Here is a 27,621-nt window from a genome sequence, read left to right as displayed (position 1 = left end):
GCAAGATTTGGAAACACCCGCCTCATATACTCAGGCTTTGGAACAAGTCTTTCCGATGTGGGACTATTGGGCCTTACAACCCTTCCAACCATCGGACAAGAGCCATCCTCGGCTCTGATACCAAATGTCACGCCCCCACCTGCGCGGGGCATGTGAGGCACCCAATGCCCACATGGGGGCCACATGAGGAGGGAACACGAGGCTCCCCTGCTAAATATTGTCCGATTTCGGGCCCGCATGCGCGCCACATGCACTGCTCAGACCCCTCTCCGGCTTTGTTTTCCATCCAAAACGCGTCCGCAGGATTTGGAAACACTCGCCTCATATGCTTAGGCTCTAGAACGAGTCTTTCCGATGTGGAACTATTGAGCCTCACACCCTTCCCATCATCGGACAAGAGCCGTCCTCGGCTCTGATACCAAATGTCACGCCCCTGCCTGCGCAAGACACGTGAGGCACCCGGTGCCCACGTGGAGGCCACATAAGAGGAGAATACGGAGCTCTACTGCCAAATATTGTCTGGTTCCGGAGCCCGCATGCGCGCCGCACGGACCCCTCCCCAGTTTTGTTTTCAATATGCTTCCAAATTTCTTAGTGCACTGCAATTCACAATATTCTCAAAACACTATTCCTTTTTCGAAACATCTTTGACAAGCATCTTTCCAGCTCCCGAATGATGCCCCTAAAAGACTTGTCCTTGTATGAATTTCTCCATGCATAGCATCCGATACATATAGTTGGTGCTGTTTAGCTTGTCTACTCCCTACTGGTTTAAACCACTACTATGAGAGTCCATCCTTGGCAACAAGAACCAATCCACCAACCTTTTGACCCTTCTCTTTGCAAGGCCACAACTACCACCAAGCCTTCTAATGAGGTTCTGATATCATTATGTCATTTGGAGAGTATGACCACTCTCTAATATATAACTAGATACTCTAGACTACATGCCCAGGATTGTAGTAGGACCAAAATAACATAGCAAAAAGAACAAATTTGGAGAAGGAACACACACTCAAATTCTAATAGGAGTGATTTAGGGACACCCAACACACTATTTCTTCACTTCCCCACTTACATGATGATTAATTATAGGGGTTTATATAGGTATGATATGACTTTTGTACATCCTTACATAAATGCACTACAACATCCTAAGACACCATCATTAAATAAATACAGAACTCTTAGGAGACATCACTTAGAAACACGAAGAGCCACTTCACAAGCACTACATTAACTAAAGCATCAAAGGTCTACTTCCCAACAATCTACACAGTTGAATCATGTGAATGTCTCATTTTTCCTTCTCCTAGAAGGGGCCATCACCAACTTGTCATGCTCATTTCCAATCAAACCATCTATTCTCAAATTATTCTTCTTACTTGTATCTTTATTCATTTTCAACCAGAAGTAGAATATTGCAAGTACAATGCACGATGACTCAAGGGAAAGGAATATCTGATAGAAAGCCAAGAGTTATTGACAGACAACTATGATATACTAACAATCTTTGCTTGTTGGCATTAAGTTATTATGATCTTGCATTCTGATCAGAGCATGACAAAGAAGCTTCATTGTGGACAAATTAATTTTTTGATGCTTAGTGCTTGGTTTATAATCTATACAGATTACAAAGAAGATGTGCTTCGTACCTGTTGAATCACTGTAAGGGCACCGGGACATGCCATGGAAGCAGCAGCAGTCACACAGCAGGAAGAGACTAAAAACCTAAAGAGAAAGAAATAGCCATCTAAACGAACATAATTACAAGAAATGACTCTGCATCTTGCCTTCCCTATCTGTGGCCTCAAACAAAGGACAAGCTGCCATCTAACTTGTCAGATTATACGCTCAAGAGCAGCAGAGAAGTCCATACAATGGAATAATGCCGCAAGTGTCTAGGATAAGCAGTTTGCAAAATCTCTGCTTCTCAAATGCCACTTGTTTACATTTAACCAATCGTCAGAATATGAACAACTGAATGAGATGCTGAGTTGAATTCAGATTCTTGAGCATCAGGCCTGTACATAAATGCCATTCACAAGTTTCTGGCTTGTAGTTGGAGGTGCAGCCCTCATCATAATACTAAGCACGAAGGCTATCAACTGCACAAACATTTGATTAATGATATCAAAAGCACTACAAGAACTAGTGGGAACGTGATTGTGACTCAGTGCTTACCGATGCAAATCCAGCACACATGATACTGAAGCCCTTGAACTTAAATGGTGCATCCTCTGACAGGAACCAAGCTAAAGGAAAAAGAAGGCAGTCCAATTTATGAACTTTTCATACAACCACAGTGTTTTAAAGAATAACCAATTGACTAACTACCTGTTAGCGGAGTGAAAATGAATGGAGATATAATTGAAGCAAATGAACTGATGCCAGTTATACATCCTTGGGCCATTCCCTGAAACAAGCAAGATTTATTAGACAACCATGAATGCATTAAGATAGAGCAAAGAATCTCGGATTTATAACAGCAGTTTGAGCAGTAAGAAGCCAGAATCTTGTAAAAATTGGATACCAGGTTAAATATTTAATTACAATGGAGCTCCAGAATGGGCACCAATGGTAGAACTGCAGATAATATTAACAGGTCTAACATAAAAAAGTTGTGCTAAAATTAAATCAGTCTTCTAAGATCGATGTTAATGCAAAGCAGACCACTTCCTGATTATAACAGCTCATCTAGTTGTGAAGCCATTTATCTTAAGTTAGATTTAGAACTAAATAATGCAAAAGTGCATTCTTGCTAATTTTAGGCAGTGTTATAATTTGATTAGTGCAAAGTACTATAAATATGCAGATGTATAACTTATGAATATGCGTACAGGAATTAGTAAGGCATATGATGTGACTAAGAAAAGAGGGTGAGTCTTGGAATAATAGTAAGGTTGCTCCACTACGACCTGGTTGTCATGGGTTCAAAATATGGAAACAGCCTCTCTATGTGTGCGGGGCTAAGGTTGCATACATTTGACCCTCCTCAGACCCTACAGTGGCAAAAACCTCGTAAACTGGGCATCTCTTTCTGTGACGTGACTAGGAACAATATGCAGTTGTATATAAAGTCATTTAGGGTCATGGGTATAGTAGGGTTCCAAACCTTCCCTATAGTGAAATTTAGGTTGATCAATAGTTTACTTTTATAGAAGTTATAGGCTCGAGATAAATTGAGTTGATGTTCAGGAATAGGGAAGATGTGCCTTTGCCATGTTATGCTTATTTTGGAAAACAATTTTATATTTGTCATGAATAAATTTAAGTAGTGCCTTCTCCTTTTTGTTGTTACCTTTTACTGTGGTGGGTTTTATAATATCTCTTCTACTCTGTATCACCTTTTTTTGTTTTGTTTCATATCTCCTCTCCATCAACTTTATCTCCTTCTCCATAAGGAACAAGATGCAGGACTCTAGAATTTTTCAAAATCACAAACCCAAACTTAGTTTGGTCATTGTTGGTTTCGAGGTTCAAAATATCAAGTACTGAACTTTTACTGACCACAAGTCATGTGAGCCATGCCAATAAAAGGGGATAGATATATTATATATAAATATGCTTTGATAGGGTCGTATGCCTCTTTGTTACTTGGACACTCCAAATTTTGGGTTTTTAACATGTTGGCACTTAGACATTTAGGTCACTTCATGATAATTCTTGACACTTCTACTGTCAAAATATGATGTATCTACTTTTGGCAACTTCCATAATAAAGTTTTTTAACCCTAAGATAGTAATTAGTAAACATTTTGTCAAATTTTATGAAGTTAAACAGCATAGATCTAGCATATTATTTATAATAAGCATACGTTAGTATATATTCATGTGTACACAAAAATGTGTCCTCATGGCCGATTCTTTTGGACAATTCACACCTGTCACATGTCCAAGTAACATTGCCTAGTATGGCTTGTTTGGCCTCCTTTTTGCATTTTTCTTATGCATTATTGTCTTAATTCTATGTTTTTGGAAAAAAATGTGATCCCAAGTCATGGATTTCAACATATGCTGGAGATTTTGTAATCCTCATTTTGTGCAAAATATGGTAAAAGCATCAAACAAACACCATTTGCTCAGATTATTTTTGGATTTACATGAATCCAGTGAACAAAGACCACCAAGTCCAGGAATAACATACCGCCCCAAGTTTTTTCAAATTAAACACTAATTTATTCTCAAATTGTTCAAGAAATTAAAAAAGGGGAGAGATTATTTACTAAGGTTGAATATTTTTCGAGACTAAAGAATTGGATGATCATTGTTTGAATTTCAGAAATGGGCTTAGTAGCTCCTGGAATCTCAGTCAATTCATACCCACATTGCTGAAAAGGCCTTTAAAGACTCATGCCAAGTGGTAACAGGCAGTATAGCTTGGTTCATTCCTATATGGGGCTAGTTCAGCTATCCTCCCATACTGGCTCATGGCTGACACATGTACAGACTGGTAAAGAAGGCTGACGCAGGCAGCTTTTGAAACCACTGTAGAAACTTAAAAAAAGCCTTCTTTCGGCGAGGATAAGCAATCGATGCAAGAAAAACTAGTTAAATATTGGTATGAGTCTGATAGGAACCAAGATCAGTAATCCGGTGATAACCAGTAAATTCACTTATAATTAAGTGTAATGCAATAACCGGAGTATCAATTCATGTAGGTACTTTATAGAAGTTGTAAACCTGGTTTCTCTAGTAGTACTACAAGAATAAGATACACAAATCTAAGAAAATAAATATTCATAATTTGCCATGATAATTATCCAAGTATTTTTCCATCAGCATGGTTTCAACTATAGAGTACAAATCTAAGTGAAGAAGGCTATGGAAATGCGCACAGTTTTTGATTTGTCAAATACTTGGCAAAGAATATTTTAGCATAAAAGAGGCCTGCCATGGGATCTAGAAACATAGCTGGTGGATAGGGAGATCTACCTTGTGGGTTACAACTTAAGCACATATGACTAAGGAACAAACAACTAAGTTCTCCTTGAGTTGGAGATTATCTAGACAAAGGGGAAGATGACATGTGAAATATTTAAATTGCCAGCAGGCCATAAATGTAATTAGAGAACAAGAAATATGTGAGAAACATTATGTAACTAGAATAGTAAAATGTCTCAAACAGATAAACCAGTGATCTGAATGTGGCATTCTTAGATAGATTATAGCAAAGTTCATCAGCATCTAAACCAAAATAAACTTGCAACGTTATGACTTTATACCTGCTCATTTGGTCCAACTTTTTTGGATACAATGCTCCTTATCTGCTCAAAGAGTGGAAGTTCAACAACTAAGAAGTTATGCTCAACAAAAAATTAAAAAAAAGGCAAAGAAATCTAGTGCAATCAATAGAAAGCACTCACACAAGGTTGGATGAAAATACTCAAAACTACAAATATAGCAGCTAAATAAGGAACCTGCAATTTAAACGATATTAGTGGCACTTCATAGAAAAATCAACAAATAATCGCTATTGAAATATATATTTTAGGCACCTATAAATGCAGCTTTTCTACCAACATTCCCTCAAGTGTCCCAAATGGTTCATTATCAGCAAACATAAGTGCCACCAAAAACATGAAAACAATGCAGGAACTGAGACTTTAACAGCACTTATAGATGCCATTAATAAATAAAATTTTATCAGCATTTGCAAAAAAAAATCTGCAATTAATTGCTGGCACCATCCTAAACTGGTACATAAGAAAATGCCACAAGAAATTCTGGCAAAGATATTTGCAGCACTTTTTCAAGGTATTAGCAGTATGAATAAATGCTGCTGATAGCTTGTAGCCAAGGACTGGTCAGGGGACCACGACATAAACTAATTTTAGGGAGCTAGGCTCCAACCATCCCATATTGCACCGTGTCAATGGATACAACCCCATGCCGCACTATATCAAGGCATATCAACCCATAATGCTTGGTAGGCCTTATTTTCTTTTTGATTATTTGTATCGAGGCTCATTGACCCCCTATCATCCCCATATCAAGGTACATACCTACTGATGGGTGACCAGTATAGGTTCTTAATTCGATAGTTAAATCCTTGAGATAGATGACACAATAGGCTTCTACAAGCAGTAAACAAGAAGTTTTAAAATTGATTGAAACGTTGCAAAAGTTACTTTAATAAACTAAGTACTAAAATAAGCAAATTTAGGTCAAAACTCTGGCTAATTTTCTGACAGAATAGAAGAATATTAAGTTCATTGGTTGTTAAATGTAACAAAAAACATAAAACAAATTATCAGTAAAATAAGTTCGAAAGGAAAAGAGTCAACATTGAGATTTAGGTTTTTCCTTAAGAATATGTTTGTTTTCAGGAAACTAAGAAAAAGGAAAAGGAAAAGGACAATATTTTCCAAGGAAAAAGGAAAACTCTAGTCAAATGTAGAAATCTATTTCTATTTTTTTTTAGTTTTCCCAACATCCAAACAGCTAGAGAACCCAATTTGTCAGAATTCTTTTGTTTTCCACACCTCCTCCAAGAATTGAACACAAATTTCACCGTCTCGATACCAAACCCTATGCTGGTGCCACACAAGCACAGTGTCGGTACGGTACGGTATAAAATTTTTTTGGCATACCGAGTGTCGGTACACCATCCATACTAAGTATCGGTACCGAACCGGTATGGTACGGTACCCCTCATACCATCCGGTTCGGGCTAGTACGACGTACCTTGATTGAACATGCAACAAAAGATTTATATATTGAGAAATACTTATTCTATTAAACTCTCAGATGAGTAGTGTCGGTAGGGAGACATAAAGTTGCGACACAATCTCCCCCATCCCCCTTCTTTTTCCTGCCAACCTTTCCTAAAATTCTGCTGCAATTGCTGCTTTCCACACTGTATATGTTGGTCAGCACATAATTCAAGTGAAGCCCTCCTGTTTTTTCCCCTTTTGGCAGGATCCTGTTTTTCTCTTTTACTAGTAAGCTCATCCCCCCCGTTAACAAGCCCATCAATATGCTTGCATCTCGGAATATGAACTGCAATTCTTTTATGTTCACCAACATGAGAGAGAGAGAGAGAGTTTATACTGAATCTTGTACCATTCTCCTCTTGTGAGCTTTCAATTGTCTTTTGACCTTTTTCCCTCCCTTTTCTTTGCTGCCAATTTTCTATTTCTTACTTTTATGTCATATTCCATACGGCTCTTGAATATATGAATCTAGGGTACATGGATCTTGCCTAGAAAGGTACTTGAGACTATGCATGCATATCTTAAACAGCAATTAACATAGATATCTTGGATGATTCATTATGCTAGATTCTTATATATTAGCTAAGAGCTATAATTATTCCTTCATGTTTTTGGTGGGATAGTACAAAGCCATTAAAATTGGTGTATGATTGAAAAGATGTTGAATAGAATTATGATTAAACTGCCAACCTCTCCTATAGCATGCCCACAAGGCATATTTTGCCAGCAAATTATTGCTACAAAAAAAGTGCAATATTTTTGATGAAAAATTTTCAATCAAATTCATTCTTACCAAGGACTGAAATATCAGCATAAGGGTAGTACCAGTTTTTCCCAGCATCAATATGGTACTCATCCGTATAATACCAACTCTCATGATGGTGGTGCAAACTAGTGCCACACCGGTATGCAAATTCGAAAGGTTCTTTTTGCTCTTCTTTTGGTTTTTCCTTTTTCTTTTGGAATTTTGATAAGTAATATGGATATTAAGTCAGCCTTCTTTTGTTTTCTTCGATGAGCAATATGGATATGAATTGAATTGAAGTTTATCTGACTGCCTATTTTATTGATCTAATTGACATTTGTTGTCTCATTGCAAAATCGACTATAGGATTAAAATCATTAAATTGCCTCTAGCATAAGGAATTTTTGTTCCCTAGTCCCTACAAATCATGGTCAATGCTTATAAGTCTTTTGATAGATGGATGCAAAGTTCAAAAAGTTTTGGTCAAAAGTCTAATGGATTTCATTTTCTTTAGAATCGGCATTAGTTTTCATTTTCATATTAAATGGTTGAATAATTTTAGCATGTTTCCTTGTATTAATGAGTCGAACAATTTTATTCCTAGTAAGATTTTGAACCAGGCTTAATGTTGGATTAATTTGTCTTTCACATTTCACGCTACATTAGCCAACATGGCCATTCATATTTTTTTAGAAAAAATTGTCTTTTTGGTATTGGCTCATACTAGTAGGAACAGATTGAGGTGGCTGGTTTGCCCCCATTCTTGTGATCTTGAAAAAAAAAAGTTTGCCCTCCCGATGGGGATAAGCTTTGTATTGGCATACCAGTCTTGATATTAGTTAATCTAGATCTGGATGGCCAATATATCTTGATCTTATGTTGATTTGATGCCCTGACATCTGTATTACTGTTAGTTTCATGTCAAAAGGGTACAATTAAGATTTTAAATCCTGTGAGATGGGGGTATCCCAGTTTTTCCATAGAATGTGATGCCCTGCTATTCCGCCCCGTCCTGGTGGTGGTTCCATTCATGCATCCCCATACATATCCTCTATCTCTTTCCCCTTCTTCCTTCCTTTCTTCCTTTCTTTCTCTCTCTTTTTCATCTTTCTTTCCTACCTTTCTTTTTCGTCTACCTTCCCTTCTTTTATTTATTTTTTCTTTCTTTCTCTTTTCTTTCTTCCTTTTTTCCTTCCTTTCTTTCATTTTTTTTCTCACTTTCTTTTTTTCCTTTTTCATCTTCTTCTTTTCTTTCACTTTTTCTTTTCTTCATCTTTCTTTCCTTTCTATCTTTTCCATAGTATGCCGAACCGGCCCGTACCAACCGGTTCAGCCAGTACCGGATCGGTCCAGTTCAAGCATGGAAAACGAGCGGTACAAGCCCAATACTGGTGCAAACCATACCGGTTCGCACCGGTACGCGCCACGCGCGGTTCCCCGCACTAGGCAGCTAGCCCGCGGGCGATTCTCCGCGCTGGGAACCGCGCCTGCGTGCGGTTCCCCGCGTTGGCAGCCCACCTACGCTCTGTTGGCCGCTTCGGTTCCGGTTCAAATCGGTCCGAACCAGAACTGTACTGGTCCGGTAGGCGACCGGTATGCCCACCGGTACCGGTACGGCGTACCTGATTTTTTTCTCTTTTTTTTTCTCTCCTAGCGTCGATGAGTTTCAGACCAATCCTATCCCAATCCTATTTTCTCACAAGAACGGGATAGGATGACCGAGACACCCCCCATCCCGCCAGAACTTAAAACCTTAGGTACAATATCGATGGTACGATCTTGTTCTGCCAATATTTGAATTCATGCTTCTTATAGTCTTGTAATGTTACCGAAACATTATTAGGCATACACATCAAATATTATTAAGCTATATTAGGAATATATTATTCTCTAATTGTTGGTCTTCTATACATTATTGACCCCTTCCTCATCTGCTTAAGCATTCAAGGTCTAATGGCTAGTTAACATGGTATCAGAAGCAAAGTTCGCGAGTTCAAATCCTATTTAGTCCATTTTTTCCAGTTGTTAGCTTGAGTTGTTCTGGATCTTTTATGCCTTCATGTATGCGGTCCAGGCCGTGAGTTGTTTTTGATCTTTTATGCCTTCATATATGTGGTCCAGGCCACACGTGGAGGGTTATTAAAGCTCGATATCAAGGTTTGCCATATTGGTTGGTATCGGTGTGTACCAATCATACCGTACCTTACCAATACCGAACCAGTATGCGGTACAGAGGCGTATCAACACTCGGTATGCCGAACTGGGTACCATATCGAGCATACCGACACTATATTAGGATGGTAGCAGTACGAGGTCTGGTACCGAGACAACGAACCTTGTTTGATATATTATACATTATTTAACCCATTTCTAATAGCTTGAGATTTTGAGTATAATAGTTAGTTAACAAGAACCATGAAATGGCACAATGATATGAGTTGAATGACTATTTTAAGCATGTTCCACAATATATGGAACATAAAACATAATACATGCATGCAAAACTGCAGGTTTAAAGATAGATTAAGAAAATAAGCTATTCAGACTCATAATAGGATCTATTAAGCAATTTCACTTGGAAGATTGGGGAGGGGGAGGAGGCACCCCCACACACAAAGAGGGTGAGAGGGGAAAAATGCATCTATTTCTATAATATATTATTAAATTATTTTAAAAAATTACAAGAAGCTTTAGATTTCTTGAATGAAAAGATGACAATTTTAGACAAATAATGAATCTTAAGCCCAGAAAATGTACAACATTTTAGCCTATGAAGCACGGACACAGATATAGGATACAAATATGTCAATATAGCAAATCTTAAAAATGTAGGATGTGGTGCAACTAGAATATATTGAGAAACATATAGATATGTATATATGTATGTAGGCAAGCATGCATGCATTTATTTTATGCATATAGACAAACACGAGTGCTATATATAGAACATTGACCAAGCATAATAGGCTATCAAAATAAAATAGCCCATACTTTGTAGTTTGTACTGTATCATTAACTTTTACAAATTCACCATTAGTAAAATCTCATTGACCACAATCCATAATTTATGTCTAAATACTAATATTAATAGACTATAAATTGACTCTCCCCCTCATTTGTGGAGGTATTGGGAAAGTATCGAAAGTATATCCCAAAATCCAGAGTGTTTTTTAATCTTTAAAAAATGGATATTTAGCACAAGTACAGAACATGAATCCGAGAAGTATCCAACGAGTATCACTATTTGATATGGATACAAATATGGACATAGCATGTGATTTGAAGTATTTGTGCTTCCTAGATTTTAACATCTGTAGTTAGCTTTGAAGCACTGATACTAGTTTGTGTTTATCTAATTCACTATAGGAATTCATCTAGAGTGTACACCGGAAATTGAATAACTCTAGGATAAAAATGACTCTAGCCAATCAAGGCATAGTTCTAAAAATGCTAGAATTGATACTTGAGTTTTGAATGATGAAAAAGTTGATATGTTGATCTTGACCCTTGTTAGCTTTTACCCTAGGTAAATTTGACTCCATATTATCTATACTATATACAAAAATGATGGTTTTGGAATGAGGAAACATTTCAAAACACTCTCACTTATCTTAAGCAATACATTATTATGTCACTCACTCTCTCCCCTACGTTAACTGTCAAAATTTAAGTACATTCTTTACCAATCAGATCAACCCCTCCCTTAAAACTCTACGGCTGGAAATGGGCCGGGTCGGGCCATGCCTCTATCCGAACCCGGCCCAAATTATTTTTTAGGCTTCGGTCCGGGCTTAGGCCCAAAAAATTTTGGATAATTTAGGCCCGAGCCTAGGCCTGAGTTCAACCCGAAATATCCGTTTGGGCCAAAAATAGGTCTGTCCCAAATCTAATTGAAGTTTAATATTTCATAATATTGATTCACAAATAAATAAGCTAATTAAAAAATAGGCTCTCATCTATAACACAAGTAAATGATACATGATATATTATTCTCAGCTAAACACATTTTAATTTGTCATTTACTTCTTCATTATTCTCTCTAAATAACAATATAGAAAAATAAATTGATTTAGGCCTACATTTGGGCTCTATTTCAGGCCTTGTTCGAGCTCGGGCTAGGGCCGGGCCAATGACATACCCGAGACCGGCCCAAAAAATAAATGGGATGCGCTATACATTTAAGCCCAAACTCGGTCTGAACTCTTTCGGGCCCAACCCAAAATCGGTCCAATCCAATAGGCATCGGGCTGGCCGGAGCCCATTCTAGCCCTATAAAACTCCCAAACAAATTGAATTCTCTTTAAAACATATCTATTCCTCCCTGCTCCTCTTTTTTCTCAATTGTGGATTGCACCCATGGTCGGCGGAACCGTCTTGACCCGCCCAGTTTGGGGCATCTTGAGCCATACCGGCGGCAGATCGGAACGGTTTCGGCAACAAAAACAAGACCGGCGACGGAGAAGAAGGAGAAGAAAAAAAAGAAAAAGAGAGAGGAGGAAGAGAGAGGGAGAGGAAGAGGAAGAAAGAGAGAGGAAGATGGAGGCCGGCCGGCGGAGGCTAGGGAGCCACCGCGTGGAGGAGGCGAAGGCCAAGGAGTCACAGCACGAAGGAGGCGAAGCCCCTCCTCAGCCTTTTCCCCGACAGCTCCCCGGCCTCCTCCGCGTGGCGGCTTTCCAACCTCCACTAGCCTCCCCCTTCTTTCTTTTTCTCTCTTCCGTTCTCCCTCTCTCCCACCTCTTCTACTATGTCGATACAGGCCCGACACAATATGGGTCCGTACCGACCCATGCCCCGGGCAACCGGTCCAGAGCCCGCTACCAGCACAGCAGACACTAATTGCACCACTACCACATGCCCCATAGCTAGTATTACAAAAGAAAATCAGCATTGTCTTAAATGAAATGTACTATTAGAGATGATCAAATGTCTGACCAGGCTATACAGTAGAAAATAGGCCCAATGTTTATAACCAGGCTTGGCCCGACTCGACCCAAATATCGAGTCTCTATGTTTTGTCCAGGCCCGGTCCAATCTTGAAAGGTGAGTACTAGGCCCATCCAATAGACTCGATATTGATGTATTCATTAACATATAGTATAAGATTTTATTATTATAATATATAGTTAGTTAATCTAATTAACATATAAAATATATATTAAATATGTATAATTATCTCGGGTCGGGCTGGGCCGGGCCAATCTTTTATTTTTCTGGCCCATCCTGATTTTCAGATCGGGCCTTTTTTTTGCCGAGCCCTATCCCATAGGCCTATTTTTAGCGTCCAAGCCCCTCCAAATTTTGGGCTGGACTAGGCGAGAAGGACGGGCCGTCAAGCCTATGATCAGCTCTATGTACTATCAATGAAGTTGTTTCAAAGTCATCTCTGTTGAAGCAGTGTAAAGATGAGATGAATTATCTCTTAACACAACTTATTAGAGCACTGACTTTCTTGTGTGAATATATCATATAAAAATTATAAGAAAAAACAAATATTAGTTATAGCAGAGATATTGACAGATGGACATCTAGAATTAGAAGAAAAACACACGTTACAATTATCCATGACCATTCTTATGTGTTTATGTATCGATATATATAGATGTGCAGATGAATACATGGGTCCGAACATATATTAATAGACTTTAGAAGAAATGGATAGTTAAATATAAATAACCATTACGATTAGACAAACAGTTTAAGAGAAAGATGCCCACACAAATTAGCAGGCTGAGAGAAAAACTTACCCAATATGACCATGCAATGCTATAAAGAAAAAGCTGCAGAATTTTGAGAAAATTTCAGCAAGTCAGAATTAAGTAATAAAAGGTTGATTAGTACAAAAAATCAAATATGAGAGAGAATGATCAAAACTAAAAGAAAGTTACATGTGCACAGCTTGCTAGGAGCCCTATGTTAAGGAGTTTCTCCTCATCCAAAGTAGGAATTAGTAAGTGCATCAGGAGTAGCTGCAAGACCAGACATTCTTAGTTGAAACCATTTCTAGTTACATGCTTGTACATGCACATAGAAATGCATGCACATGAGTAACTGTGAAAGTTTACAGATATTATACAAGCAAACAGTGTCAAGCACCATCACAGAAAAATCGTACCTGCGAGAAAGCTCCTGCAATCCCGATGATCAGCAACAGATCAGCAAATTGATCTTTGCTGAACTGAAACTGTGCTTTTAGGAAGTACTGTGTTGATATCAAGTAAAAACTGATAAGTAATCAGAACCTTCAAGACAGGCATGCAGAAATTAAAGTTTATACATGAAGGAATATGCAGATGCATAAGTCCCTGATTTGTAAAAGTACTCTCAAAATAAAGTTGAAAAATATATGGGAAAAAACTGCAGATGCAAATATACATTCATTTTAATTGTTAGAAAGTTGAGCTGTTCGAAAGCTTAGACTTTGTTTCCATCAAGTTGAAAAGCAGACTAAAGTTTATCGGGATATCTATTCTTTTATAAATCAGTTATATAAATATGGTTTAAATTATAGTTCAACATTTTTGTTAGGGTATCAGAAGTTGGCCTTTTATCCTTAAGGTGTATAGATCATATGATTCATTTGCAGAAATCCCACAAGCACATGCATTAGGCTTTCACTTCAGTTGCTCATGTTGATGAGTAGGTTGGCATACAGTTAAAACAGTAATTAGTGTATCTATCAAAAAAACAAAACAGTAATTAGTGAAATATATATGAGAAGCTTGGTTTTACACCCATCAACATAAAAAAAAAGTTAAAGAGGTGAAAGTAAAGCAAAGCTCAGTCTCAATTTACTCTTGCAATTATATCATAGGAAAACACTGACATTTAAGGATGGTAAACCTACTTATAATGAATTGCCCATAAATGCAGCATGGCTATCTTGAGGTGCAATTTTGAATTAACTCTGAAAGTTGCTGTCTTAAACTCTTCTCAAGCCTTAGATTATGCTTATCAACCCAAGTTCACCAAACCGCCAAATATCAACAGTTAGCTTGCCAAAAAAAATGGTCATGAGGAGATAAGGTGGGGCCTTCAATTTATCATAAATTCGCAAATTTTTCTTAGTTGGTTCTTGTTAACTACCAAAATCTTAGAGAAAGTAGATGTTCCCTATTTGGAAGAGCGGTCCTCTTACATATTATATGATTTAGTTGACTAAATTTGTCATGGGAAAATAGGCCATCATACTATCATTTTATTCTGGGTGTCCTTAAGATGCTGGAGGTCCTGCTGTGACACTTTATTTGGAGAACAGAGATTAATTAATAAAAAAAAGCTTCTTCGACAGAAAACAACCAAAGGATTTTCTAATTGTATCAAGTTAATTGGATTGCGGACTAAAGAACCCAAGATTTTCACAGTAAAGTAACTTTGCATGATTGGGAAGAAGTGCAGTGAGTCATTTGGAGGATAATTAGCAGAACAGTAGGACATCGAACTTGGAAGCAACAATATCCAACTACTTCCCTTTTGGAGAGGGACATTATAGTGGTTACCACTTATTTATAAGAGGGTATATAAGCACAGGTGTACCGTCATTTGACCAATTTATGGTCAAGGAAATCATGGAACCACCTTGAACATGTACTCCAACTGAAGCTTACTGAGTGGTAATGAAGATAATTTTTGTGAGAGAGAGGAAAAGAAGGGAAAGAGAGAGGGAAGAGGGACATTGGGGTAAAAATTGTTGGGAATTGTAAAATGATACACATGTTTGAAGAAGGCCCTTTAACCATAAAATGACTCCTTGTTGACATAAGCATTAAAAATGTTTCATTCAAAAAGTGTGTAAAGCAGTGGCATCATTAAATTAAAGCCTCAAATCACGAATATCTCATTATCAGTCATCGAAAATCTAAGAAACCTTCATTAAATTAAAGCCTCAAATCACGAATATCTCATTATCAGTCATCTAAAATCTAAGAAACCTTCAATAACCTAAGGGGCACTAGTTTTGCTTGATTTTGGTTGTAATAAGTTTAATGAAGAAAGAATATAATTTTTCATAGTTCCACACCATCGTCTTCATTTTTAATTCGAGTTATCACGCCGACCATGTGATTGTTAAAGGCAATTGAAGTTTTCCCATAACTCTTCAATGGACTGCCTAGGAGGAACCAAAATGTTTAATGTTCACCTGTTATAAAAGAGGCTAAGAGTTATAGCCAGTGATCAGAAACTGCTGACTTCTTGGTTCTTGTGCTATGCAATTCAAAAAAATTTTGAGCAAAATAGCTGTTTAGCACAATAGGGTAAATTGTTATACATTTGCCAAAAGCAAATTTAGATGCAGCTTGTGGAAACGGATAACTTAAATATAAATTTTCAATAAAAAGATGGTGTGGGAGCTAGTTTCCTAGGAGATACCAAAGCAGGCATCAAGGTTTTAAATTCCGTGGGATGGGGTTGTCCCAGTTTTTTCATGGAACAGGACATGCCACCGTCCCGTCCTGTCCCAACACGTGGGACAAGGGATGTCCCAAGACATACCAATCAAGATGCTAGGACAATGGCGGGATGGTCCTCTCCCAACATTTGGGATAGTACCCCGTCCAAGTAACCTACAGGATGTCCTGTTGGGACTTGAGTCTTTGGCAGGCATAGCATTCTAGATAAAAGTTTCTTGCTACCAAGAGGCAGGAACACATGAACACCTATGCCTTATCTTTAGACGTCACATAAATGTTGTAGGTCACCTAGGAAAGGCATGTTGGCGATCATCTTGCTGACTTGGGAAACCTCCCAAGCAATAGGCTAGGTCTATCACTGGAGTTGCATAGGCTATTCAATAACTATGAAATATACACTATAATTGCATGAGAGGTAAATTCAGAAATCAACACAGTTAACAAAAAAAGTATTTTATTTCAAACTCTGCTCTATAGATACTTGCTTCCAACTATCTTGAATTTTTTAAAACTTTGATCATTTTATTCCTTTGCATCTACATACTTTTAATTAACAAAAGAACAATACAAGTTTAACAAAAGAATAAGACAATTGCAGATTTCTAGTAACAACACAAGGTTAACAAAAGAATAAGACAATTGCAGACTTCTAAGTAACAACAATTTATTGCGGGCAAAGCAAATAGGAAAACAATCTCAAATTAGTAGAGGATGAAAGGTACCAATAGTGCACTCTGAACACCGCTTTCAGCAAAACTGTTGAAAAATACAACAACTGCTGCTCTTGACAGGGTCGAGCTGCATGATAAGGCAGCAAATTTGAGAATCATCCAGTAAAAACATCAGTCAGAAGTTGAGTCTATTTGGTATGGAAATGCACACATGTTTCAGCTTGTGAAATAATGAATCAATACATATATTTCAAATGAAGGACTTATGTATTAAAACACAATGATGCTCCATGTCCTTTCTATTAATAAGCTTTCAAGGAATTGCCATGCTAGGGTTCCCCTCTCTACCAGAATAAAGGTCTGTAAGAAAAATCACTTACACTTAACCATACAAGAGTAAAAAAACAACAAGAAAAGGTACATGTATGTAAGGACACCATTCGGTACTTCATCTTGTATACTTAGCCATCACAATTTGAGGTCTCATTATTGTCAAAGTCGAAGCTGAATTTTCTGAGAAAAAGATTAAAAAGGGAGATTTTTATTTAAAAAGAAAACACATTTCAAAACAAAACAATTTTTCCAGCCCATTCTTTTCCGTACCAAAATTGGGATCATGTTATATATTCCTATACTTTGCGCCTCAATTTGATACACTCACCATATCAAACCTTGCCTTCTTCTCTATTCATCTATACAGTGTAGAAAATAAGGTAGGTTTCCTTGCCACCAAGCAGTCTTATATGTTTCATGTATGCTCCTTAAGAAATTTAATGCAGGAGTTAATGGTGGACTGAGAGTAAGATAATTCAAGTTCACAAACTTGAGCTTATCATAATTTCATGCATAAAGTCAACTCTGCACAGATAAGATTTGCAAGGATAGTCACATAAATTCTTTTCCTCCAAAATGAAGAAAATATATGGAAAGCTAGGTTCCAAAAAAGGAAAAAAGAACATGTGTGTAACACCTACAGGACATAGGTGAAGAGGAGTTTGTAAACAAGATCAAGTGAAGGAAAATAATCCCAATAGTAAGCATATATACCAGAAGTTTAAATTTTTCCATGAGCTAGAACAAGTTTATGGGGACAAAAGTTAAGGATGGAAAGTAAAATTTTCCAGCTGCACCAAGATATCACTAGATAGCATTTTATTAATTTAAAATTAATGTCTTTCTCATAACATATCAAAAGAAAAAAACACAAATATCTTGCAGACATAATGAGAACTTTCTCTGCTATCCCTTCTGTTGCAAGCCGATCGCCATGCACTTGAGCAAGACAATTCCATGAAATATAAAGAGAACAGCAGACCTCAACCATTTGAGTCAAGATTGAGATTAGGGGACAGCTTATTATTTACTCCACGCGGTTCCCAATTCCAACCCATCCAAGAAAGACAAAGTCAATCAAACCAAATAGAATCAAGAATCCAAAAATGTGGGCCCGAGGATTGATCTCGACTAACAGCAAACAAAGCAAAAAATCAAATCAAAATCAAAACAAGAATCGAAATACCTGCCCCGCACAAGGCCGATCATGTCCTCCAGAGACGGCAGCTTCGGCAGCGCCGGCAGTCTTGGAGACGATTCGCCGTCCGAAGACGGAGTGGAACAGAGAGGCTGGGAGGCCTCCTCCTCGCCGCCGCCGCCGGCTACTCCGCGGTCCGTCTCGACCAGGAAGAGCCTCATATAGACCGCCGCGATGACGGCGACGATGGCGGAAACCTGGAGGCAGAGGAGGCGGAGAAGAAAGAGAGAGGGTGACGAAGAGAAGGGGACAGAAGGAGAGGGAGAAGAAGAAAAGAATAGAGAGAGAGAGAGAGAGACCTGGAAGGTGGAGGAGGTGGAGAGGAAGCGGGAGGAGAGGGTGCCGGAGACGAACCCGGCGGCGGAGACGCCGGAGAACACGCCGAACGCCGTCGCTCGCCGCCGCTCGCCGACCTTGTCCGCCTGCGCCACAGGGAGACGTAACGCATGTCACCGATGGCTTTGGAGTTCGTGTTCCAAAATCAAGAACACTGAATCGATGACGTTGAGATTGGTGCTGGAAATCCGATGTGTGCGTAACGGCCATGCCCGCTCGGTGCCGCATATAAAATATTTTACGACAGTATGCGGACTCCGCGAGACATGAAGCCAATAGCCCATGCCTGGTTTGGACCAAGAATAACAAGCGTGCATATATATGCTTTCTTGATCTAATTCCTTTATAAGTTTGATTTTTAGGTTAAATTGTTGATGATTTGCTGTCTTAGTTTTCACTTTTTAACATTGAATCGAAACAATTGGTAGACCATATGTCGCGCTAGCTTAGGCATTTACTAAATTATGCAGCCGGCTCATCAGTGCATTTCGCATTAATTTTTCTTTTTCACTTTAGTTTGTGGTTACCTTCGCTATAATGAACTATATCATCTTCGATTGTTAGGCATTAGAGCTAGGGATATTTTCTCCATTTCGAGGATATACATTCTTGGGAACCATCAACAATGATTAATTTTGATTCTCATGTTGAGAAAAGTCCGGTACATCTCGAGGCAATGAAGCAAATATTATTGAAACTAGCTTCATCATTAATGTATTGTAGTATGTACGAACATATTGTTAATAATAATTTATTGTTCTATGCATGCTTTTGTTAGAATATAAAAATATATTGAAACTAACTTATTCGATTGTTAATGTATTGTTACATTAATGGTATGGTGGTATGAGTAGTTACCACATATGCAAGTGAAAGGCATTGCATGCTGCCTTCGCAAAACATGCCCGTAAGCATCTTGATGATGTAGTAAGCATAGAAGTAAGCTCTCGATCGATCATAAGCCAATATAGCTGCAAAAATAATGAGACAATGAATAATAATCCTTAGTAATATAAAATTTAACTTTTAGTGAACTCGAGTTTTCCTCCATAATGACACAATCTACTTAGCAACCGAAGAAATCTAGATGTGGTGAATAGAATTAAAGTGGATCTCTGTCCATTCTCTCAAAAAATAAGAAGAACAAATTTAAATTTTTGCATTTTTTAAAAACTTTGTGACAATATAAGTAAAAACTGTAGAGATGGATCAAAGTGACTGCTTATCACCTACATGATTTCTCAAAGAAAACATTCACATTTCAAAAGGATGAAAGGCCTTTTGCTATGCATTTGACAAAGATAAATGCAACTTCATGACCATGAAACTAGAATTATTTTAGCAATTATAAATCTTTGAATACAACCAATGGGCTTTTACGTGTTGCAACCACGGGTGTTTGCCTCCACGGGTTTAGCGGTTAACATAAGTGAGAAGACATTTGGCTTATTCCATGAAGGCATCAATTATGGCTGCAAAACTAGTTAGACCAAGCTTATCCACTCTTCGTTAAATAAAAAAAAATAGGCCAAGCCAAGCCAAGCATGGCCTTTTTAGTTTGGTACAAGTGGGCTGAGTGGGAGCCCACTTTGTTGAAGTGGATGGACCAAAATTACTTCGAGCTATTTCTTCTTACACTCACTCACTTCACCTCTACTTAAGGCAGCAAATGGGTCGGATTGACCCCTGTCCCGACCCGACTCATTTTGAAGGATCCGTAAGGCCGGGTTAGGTTTTAAAATTGAACCTGTTCTATTTTTTGAGTCGGGTTTGAGTTTACTGAATTCACTCACTCCAACTCTACTTCGAACCAAAAGAATACCTAAATTGGACTCTTGCAAGCCAAGTTTTGTTTGAATGACCAGTTATGGACAACCAAACAGGCCCTCAATTTAATACACTTGAACAAGCTTGGTCACAAGTATTTTCTTGAGCTAGTTAGTGTACTACTACATTGTACAAGCTCAGCTCATTTATAAGCCAGGTTTTGAGAAGCAGCTCAAGATTTGATCTGCCAATAGCCGTTAGATCTACTAGTGGGCCTTATTTGCCTAAGGGTTTATCCTTTGGAGAGCTTTCAAACCTTAACAATACATTACCATCATAATGCTCAAATTAAAATATAAAGAAAAATCTTAAGATTGGATCTTTTTTACTTATTGAACAAGCTTGAAAAATGTTGGTTATTTAGCTGGCTCTGCTGCATGAAGTTGCTTTCAAATGGGAGCATTTCCATGCAGAGGACTGCATCAACTGTTCGAGGGCGGTAATAACACAAATCCCAGCTACTTTTGAATTCCCCCTAAACTTGATTAGAATCGCACTCGAGAATGTATTAATTGGATTGGGGGATTAAGGAAACAGGTCCTAAAAATTGACTAATTGGGTTAAGTTGGATCTTATACAAGTCATCATTTTGTTTCTAACTATCCCTAGTCCAGGGAAATCAGGACAAACAGTAACTATTGTTTCATTTATAATGATAATTAACTTGCAATATTAGAATGGGCTTTATAGTTGAACCTTGCTCGACATGTATACATACATCATTAAGCCTTTAATTTTTGTGCTTCCACAATCACATTATCAACATTTCTTCGTGCCTTCCTTGGAATCTTTCTTTGTCGAAGTTTGCTGCATTCTCAATGGCGGAGAGAACAAGCAAAGAAAAAAGGAACTAAAGATAAAAGGTTTAAAAGGAGAAAGGGATGACACAAATGGCCAGCACATATGATCTCAAAGATCTTCCTTGCTCAAGGGATAAACTTTAAAAATGAGTCAATATCATTTCTTTTGACTTTTTTTTTTAATCCTTGCTTGTCTCTAGGCCAAAGAAAATAAAGGCAAGGAGACATATGGAACATCTTGTTGCCCATCTCAAGTCTACATTTTGCTTTGCACTTTGGACTTCAAAAGACAATAGGTCATGCAACCACCATTTTTTCAAGTCGTGTGGTGTAAGCAAAGCCAAAAAAAAAAATAAAAGGTCCACTTGGGGCTCCATCACCTTCACTTTTATATTAGGTTTCATGTTGGCATGAAGATTAAGATGAATATAACAAGATATAGAGTCATATGTCATTCCATAGAGTTTAAAATTAAAAATTATAAACTAATAATATCAAAATATTATAAATAATTAGGGTTAGCAACCTCTTATCACATATACATGGTAAGATTCCTATAAGTACAAATTTCTAAATCATTACTTTATAGCATTCTTCTAAGTTGCCATGATTTTTTTGGTAGAGAAACCGTCTGAATTGTTATTATTAGTTTATACCGATCGCCTACAGGTCTATTCCATCCCAAAAAATTGCTATCCACCTCTACTAAAGTTTTCTTAATTATTTTTAATTTCTATCTGAACTGATTTTAGGTGTTTAAACAGTACTATTAATACATGATGGTGTTATTTCTCTACAATCTTAACCACTAAGTATAGTGGGGTAGTTGCAGTACTTTTTCTCACTATTCTTTTAGGTGCATACCTTGTGGTTGTAAAAGTACTTCTATCTAAACTCCTTTGCAATTGGTAGGTTCTGTGTGTTTGCTTCTTTAATGCTTCAAGCATCTTAACTTCTTATTTTCAAAGCACCCCCTCATGGTGTTGGAAAGTAACAATGACAAATAGTATCCTTTTTATTGAAATTTAAAAAGTGCATGTAACAATCCTCCAGAAAAATCTGTTCCAAAAGAAATGTTCATGATTTGGTGATGTCTTAGCTTACTTTTTTTTGCTTTCAATCTGTTTCCTACTCCTATTAAGTAGACATTTACTGAATGTGCTATCTAATCAAGCTAGTGAAATCTAAAAGGTGGTTTTGAAAAATCTATTCAAATCCTGACTTCTCGAGGGTTTGAAGATTCAGAATATCTATGGTAGGACTTTCCCTTGTTGTTAATTCATTCTTTACATGCCTTCTTTAGCAACAAAAAAATAAAGTCCATATTATTGATCATATTCAACTGAAGTATAATAGGATGCTAATTCAACTTTGATGTACTCTGCAGCTACTGGTAGGTTTTTGTGAGACCCACAACCGAGCCATTTATGTCCAAATTCCTAACTTTTTATGATTCATCTAATACCTTTTTTTTTTTTAAAGAGAAAGTCTCATTTGCCAATGGGCTACAGTGCAAAAGGATAAGCCTTCCTCAAAAAGACTCCAAAATCCCCCAACATCAGTGAAGGCAAGATTTAAAATTCAAGTCTCTTGATAGAGAACGAGGTTTGGTGGTGTGTGCAAATCCTATATTACCCATCAATAATAATCTAATACTTCAATAAAAGAGAGATATAGCAGATATGCACATCTCTTAGTAGAGCATCATTTTCTTTTCTTTTTTTCCATCATAAAAGAAAACCTAGAAACAACTGCATGTCACCAGTATGACAACTCTATGTATTTCAATGGTCTCCAAGACAAAATTTATACTAGTACAAAGTTTGAATTATCGAATCTACTTTCCAACAAAAGTAATATTTTTTTGAGCAATTATTTTTAATTATGCTTTTATAGTTATATCAGCCTTTCTTCAGAGTATATAGAGTATGGTACATACCTAAGGGAATAATAGCAGTAGTCATAGGAAGGGCGAGCAAGGCTTTCCGGCCATATCTATCAGATAGATTGCCGATCAAAGGAGTTACTATGAGAGTTCCTAGCCCTGTTATCTGCAAGAAATGGATTGTTGGATGTTAATTAGGTAAATTAGTCATGTCATATCATTCATTTAAACAATACGGTCTATGTCATAAACTACTCGTGGCATGTTATTTTATAGGTTTGTACTATAAAAATTACTAATAAGTTAAAGAATCATTGTCATAGAAAAATATTAGGCCCCAAGAAATAAAAATTAGAAATCAGGAGCCATTTGCCTAGGTGATGGTCCAAAATTGGAGAAGGAGAGTTTAGCAAAAACCCTTTGCATGTCCAATCATTGTGACAAAAAACTTGTCTTTATATGGTGGCTGATCTCTAGCTTTCTTAAAAAAATACCAATTTAAATATATATATTGAGATGGTTATTTGAAATTACCTGTATAATTGGTCTTCTCAATTTTTCCTCATTTAGGGTTCATTGTGATGATTCATTAATGAAATATGAGCAAACTCATCTCATGTTAAGGTTTTATTGCACACCTTGTTGAAGCAATACTACTCATAATATATTGCTTTTTTAGAGAAAAAAAATACTGCAACAAAAAGTCTTGTAGTCTCACTAATTATCCATCATATAGTTTTTTGTTGATTTACATTGCTTTACGCTAAATCATATCATATGATATTTGAGACTGCATGCTCTCAATTCTAAATAAGCATAGTTGACATCTATATGAAAATATTATGCAAGATTCCTAATGGGTAGTTGTTTCCACTTAGGATTTTATATATGAGATGAGAGTGGCACAGGGAAGGCAAAAGGAAGACCTAAACATTGTGAGAGGTCCACTAAGAAGAAATGAGTTCATGCTTATGTATACATGATAAGCATTTAATCCATCTAATATAGAACTCATCAAACTTCTCAACATCTCGATCAGACTCTGCTTGCTTCCACACTGTATATACTGCATATATCAAGCAAAAGTTCTACATAAATAAGAATTCAAAATGCATTTTTTCATGAAGTCTGAATTTTTTTTTTTGAGTATGAAATGCTTGGTGCACTTATTTAGATAATGTGCCAGATTAGCTACAGCACAAGAGAAAGACTTTTTTATGGAAGAGAAATAAAAAGGGTTGGCCTCTAGATCTTGACATCGAGCCTTATTGAGCTTTATCTTGAAATTCAATCTATTATATCCGATCTCTCTCTTGGTCTTTCTCCTCGTTTATTGCCATGTCAGTTCATTTGACTTAATTTTAATGGCTATAATTAGTAACTGTTATAGCAGTAAATAATTGATAACAAAAATTATTTGTTTTTTTTCTTCATATTATTTGTTTTGTGACAGAAACTTATGATTTTGAAATCTATCATCTTGTTGAAATCAGTAGCTGAAATGTCAATTTCCACCAGTTATTCCCATTCTATGGTGATTGTTGTAATGATACGATGGCAAGATAACGACGCTATTTATTATTCCATTATGTAAATATATAATAAAATTTCGAGACTTATCGGAGGCCTTAATTTGTTGCTGAAGATTAGCTGGAAGTGATCTTTATAACTACATGTCAATTTCATAGCTTTGCAATATTCAAACGATCGTTTTCAAGGGGTAGGTTATCACTTTGATGCTGAAGAGCTAAAGTTGATTTAGAGTGCACCGAAAGAGCAGAACTTGTGGACATAAAGAAAAAGGGAAAAATATCTCCAAGCAAAGTTAGGTGGCCTGGTCGGCTGGTCCTGTTCTCTCCTACCAGTCTTCTGGTAGGACTGGTCCTAAACAAGAACATATATACCCTTCGCAATGTCCATTGATGCGACGCATGGAATGGACATCGATTTTAGAAAAGGATACCATAACTTTTGGATTCAGATAATGGCCTGTCTGACTTTTTGTTTTATAATGCGGGCATCCAAGGTAAAGTTATTTCCTCATTTTTATTTTAATTTTTTTAATAAAAGAAAGGGAGAATCATATCCATGCAAAGTTCACTGAGAGTTTAATCTTGTATTCATTACTTTGTGTAGCTAGATTCCTTCGAGTTTAGAGGAAACTGAATAACTGCTTTGATTTAAACATTTAATGCACATATACATCTAATTGTACTTTATCTTAAACTTTTAAACATCAGTTTCTCAAAAAAAAAGAAAGATTTGGACATGAAAATAATTCTTGAGGTAGTTAAATATTAAGTTCATAGGTGAATCCATAAGAGTAAATATCATTACGTACTAAACAGTAAATATCAAGAACGGTATTTTCTCGAGTGATATCGTACCTGTGATACCATTCTGCAATGGCTTTGGAGCAAGCCTTTTTCCTTCTTGAATTGCACCAAAGAAAAGAAAGAAAGAAAGAAAGGAAGAAAGAAAAATCGTCCCGGTGGAAGAAGAGAGCCAAGAAAGCGAGGTTTACCACTTGTTGGACGCCACCGAGATAGACTGCCAGCGAGCATTGGTCCCTTCCGGGGCACAACGCCTCCATGGTTATGTCGACGATGGATGGAATCACCATGAAAGCAGAGAAGTAGAAGAGGAAGGCGCATGCAAACAAGTGAAGCAACTCTCTCAGCTCCTTCATCTCTCTCTCTCTCTCTCTCTCTCTCTCTGTGTGTGTGTGTGTGTGTGTGAGTTTGTGACTACAGACTTGAGCTTGGGAAGGTGAGAGACACCCCTATAAATAGGGGAAAAAAAGGTGGAAACGAGCACAGGAAGATAAGAAGGGAAGGGTTTTGCCTTTGCTTGAGTTAAATGATGGGGTGTGTGTGTGTGTTTGTAACTATACACTTGAGCTTTAGGAAGGTGAGAGACACTCCAAATAAATAGGGGAAAAAAAAAGGTAGTAACGGGCGCAAGAAGATAAGAAAGGAAGGGTTGCCTTTGCTTGGGGGACAATGGATTCGGCCGGCACTGATTTGGGTTAAATGGTCGTGTGTCGCTAGCCAAGTTTCTGTTGTGCTGAGCTCACTCATACCAATAAAAGGGAGCGATGGAGATGGTATGATGGAGATATGGCTTTAGCTTGTACGCTAGGATAACGGGATAATTGGATTGCAATGCACTCCAACTCTTTAGCTAAATCACAAGTGACAAATTATTTCTATTGGATACTACCAACTTTTTAGCTAGATTGCAGGTGACAAATTAACCCCATTGGATACTTTGAGAACAACTCCATGTATAAAGAATCCACAGGGTTTAATCATATGATTTATGCTAAATTTATATGCTTGCTTGGATGCTAACTATGCTGAAACATTTGAAAGTTGTTTCGACCTATCCCACTTAATTTTTGAGTTTTTTAGGTTTTCATGAATTATTCTCTAAGAGTTGTACCCGAAGCTGAGTCCTTTTTGTTTCTATGGTGATGAGGAGAAGGCAAGCCCCCTTGATGTGGATGCAAAAGAAAAGGTGCACATAATGGCTTGCATTCAAAGAATTCCTTCCCTCATTTTTGTTCTTTTTAACTTGGATGGGTGCACTAAATGGCTGTGGATTGATTTTTTTTATCCTTGAAAAACAAAGATTCTAACTAGTTAGAAAAGGGTTTGTGATCAAAACTAGAGATTAATCATGCTTAAAGGGGAGAAAAAAAGGCTAGTTGTACCACATATTACACCCTTTAAAATTTGTACACATTATCCAATATACAATAGAAGAAGCTTCATATTTGCTTTTCCAGGCTATCTGACTAGATCAAAGTTAGCTTGATATTATCTAAGCCGAGTTTGGGGATGGAGTTAGATGTGTGAGGCTTTTCGTCATCAAATTTAAGGGAATCGCTCCAATACCATGTCTACAGCTAGAGAGGGTGCTTCACTCTCGAGCCTTTCTCAGTAGTATCCTCAAGTCTCATCTAGGCTCAATCTACCCTCCTTGCCCACCTCTTTTTTTTTTTTTTTTTGGATACAAAATAGGAGGGGAAGAGAAAACCTCACCCCCGTAGGAGCTCCCACTGAGTCCTCCTTCCACCATGAAATGTTTGATATAAACCGCAAATTTCCGTGTACCCTCTCCGACCCGTGGGTTCTCCCCACTGGGTTCATTACCTACGTGTGAGTACATCACCCCAGCGCCACCTCGGTACCGGCGGGCCAGATGGCGACTCCACCAGGCAAACCAGATAGAGAGCATCCGGTCTCCACATTTAATCGACGTCCGTGCATTTTGAACCTAGATTACTCTGGTGAAATCTTAGCCCTGTTCTAACCGTGCTACCATCTTGGTGGCTTGCCCACCCCTTTGTTGGTCTTTTTTTTTTTTGCCCTAGAGACCTGCGGGCTGCTCCAAGCCCACCCCAAGTTGATACAGTGGTCCTTTCTTTAGAGATTTTCACAGCAATTTGGTGACCCCAATGGAAAAATTTTGAGTTGAAACATGAAAATCTATATGGTTTCGATGCACTACACTTAGGGCTTTTTTTATTATGGGTCTTAGCTCCACTTTCTAGCATGATTTACAGGTACTCTTGGAGCATTCATCTTTGTGAGAATGGTTGTGAGGGCCCCGACTATGGGGTTTGGTCTGACCCTATTGACTCAAATGAAAAATCAAGGTAACAACAAATCTCCATAAATAGCAGCAATATGCTAAA

General features: G+C 37.5%; 1 protein-coding gene across 2 annotated transcripts; it reads right to left on the bottom strand.

Moving 5' to 3' along the window:
- Positions 1 to 1,573: 1,573 nt before the first annotated feature.
- On the bottom strand, positions 1,574 to 26,866 carry LOC103708681 (hippocampus abundant transcript-like protein 1). Of its 2 annotated transcripts, none has more exons than XM_008793728.4 (14): positions 25,444 to 26,866; positions 22,974 to 23,085; positions 19,266 to 19,378; positions 18,371 to 18,493; positions 18,060 to 18,268; positions 16,592 to 16,667; positions 13,574 to 13,660; positions 13,347 to 13,427; positions 13,206 to 13,238; positions 5,367 to 5,420; positions 5,226 to 5,267; positions 2,338 to 2,416; positions 2,185 to 2,255; positions 1,574 to 2,108 (listed from the first exon to the last, which is right to left on the bottom strand). In XM_008793728.4, exons 1-14 carry the CDS (start codon positions 25,606 to 25,608, stop codon positions 2,019 to 2,021), a joined length of 1,335 nt encoding a protein of 444 aa, XP_008791950.2. In that variant the 5' UTR covers positions 25,609 to 26,866; the 3' UTR covers positions 1,574 to 2,018. The 2 variants fall into 2 exon arrangements, with proteins under 2 accessions (XP_008791950.2, XP_026661059.2); XM_026805258.2 differs by having other exon boundaries at positions 25,307 to 26,865.
- Between the last annotated feature and the right edge of the window lie 755 nt (positions 26,867 to 27,621).

This window comes from Phoenix dactylifera, chromosome 2 (genome assembly GCF_009389715.1).
Source record: "Phoenix dactylifera cultivar Barhee BC4 chromosome 2, palm_55x_up_171113_PBpolish2nd_filt_p, whole genome shotgun sequence".
Taxonomy (NCBI): domain Eukaryota; kingdom Viridiplantae; phylum Streptophyta; class Magnoliopsida; order Arecales; family Arecaceae; genus Phoenix; species Phoenix dactylifera.
The sequence above is the reverse complement of the archived record's forward strand: the minus strand, read 5'-3'. Positions and strand labels throughout refer to the sequence as shown.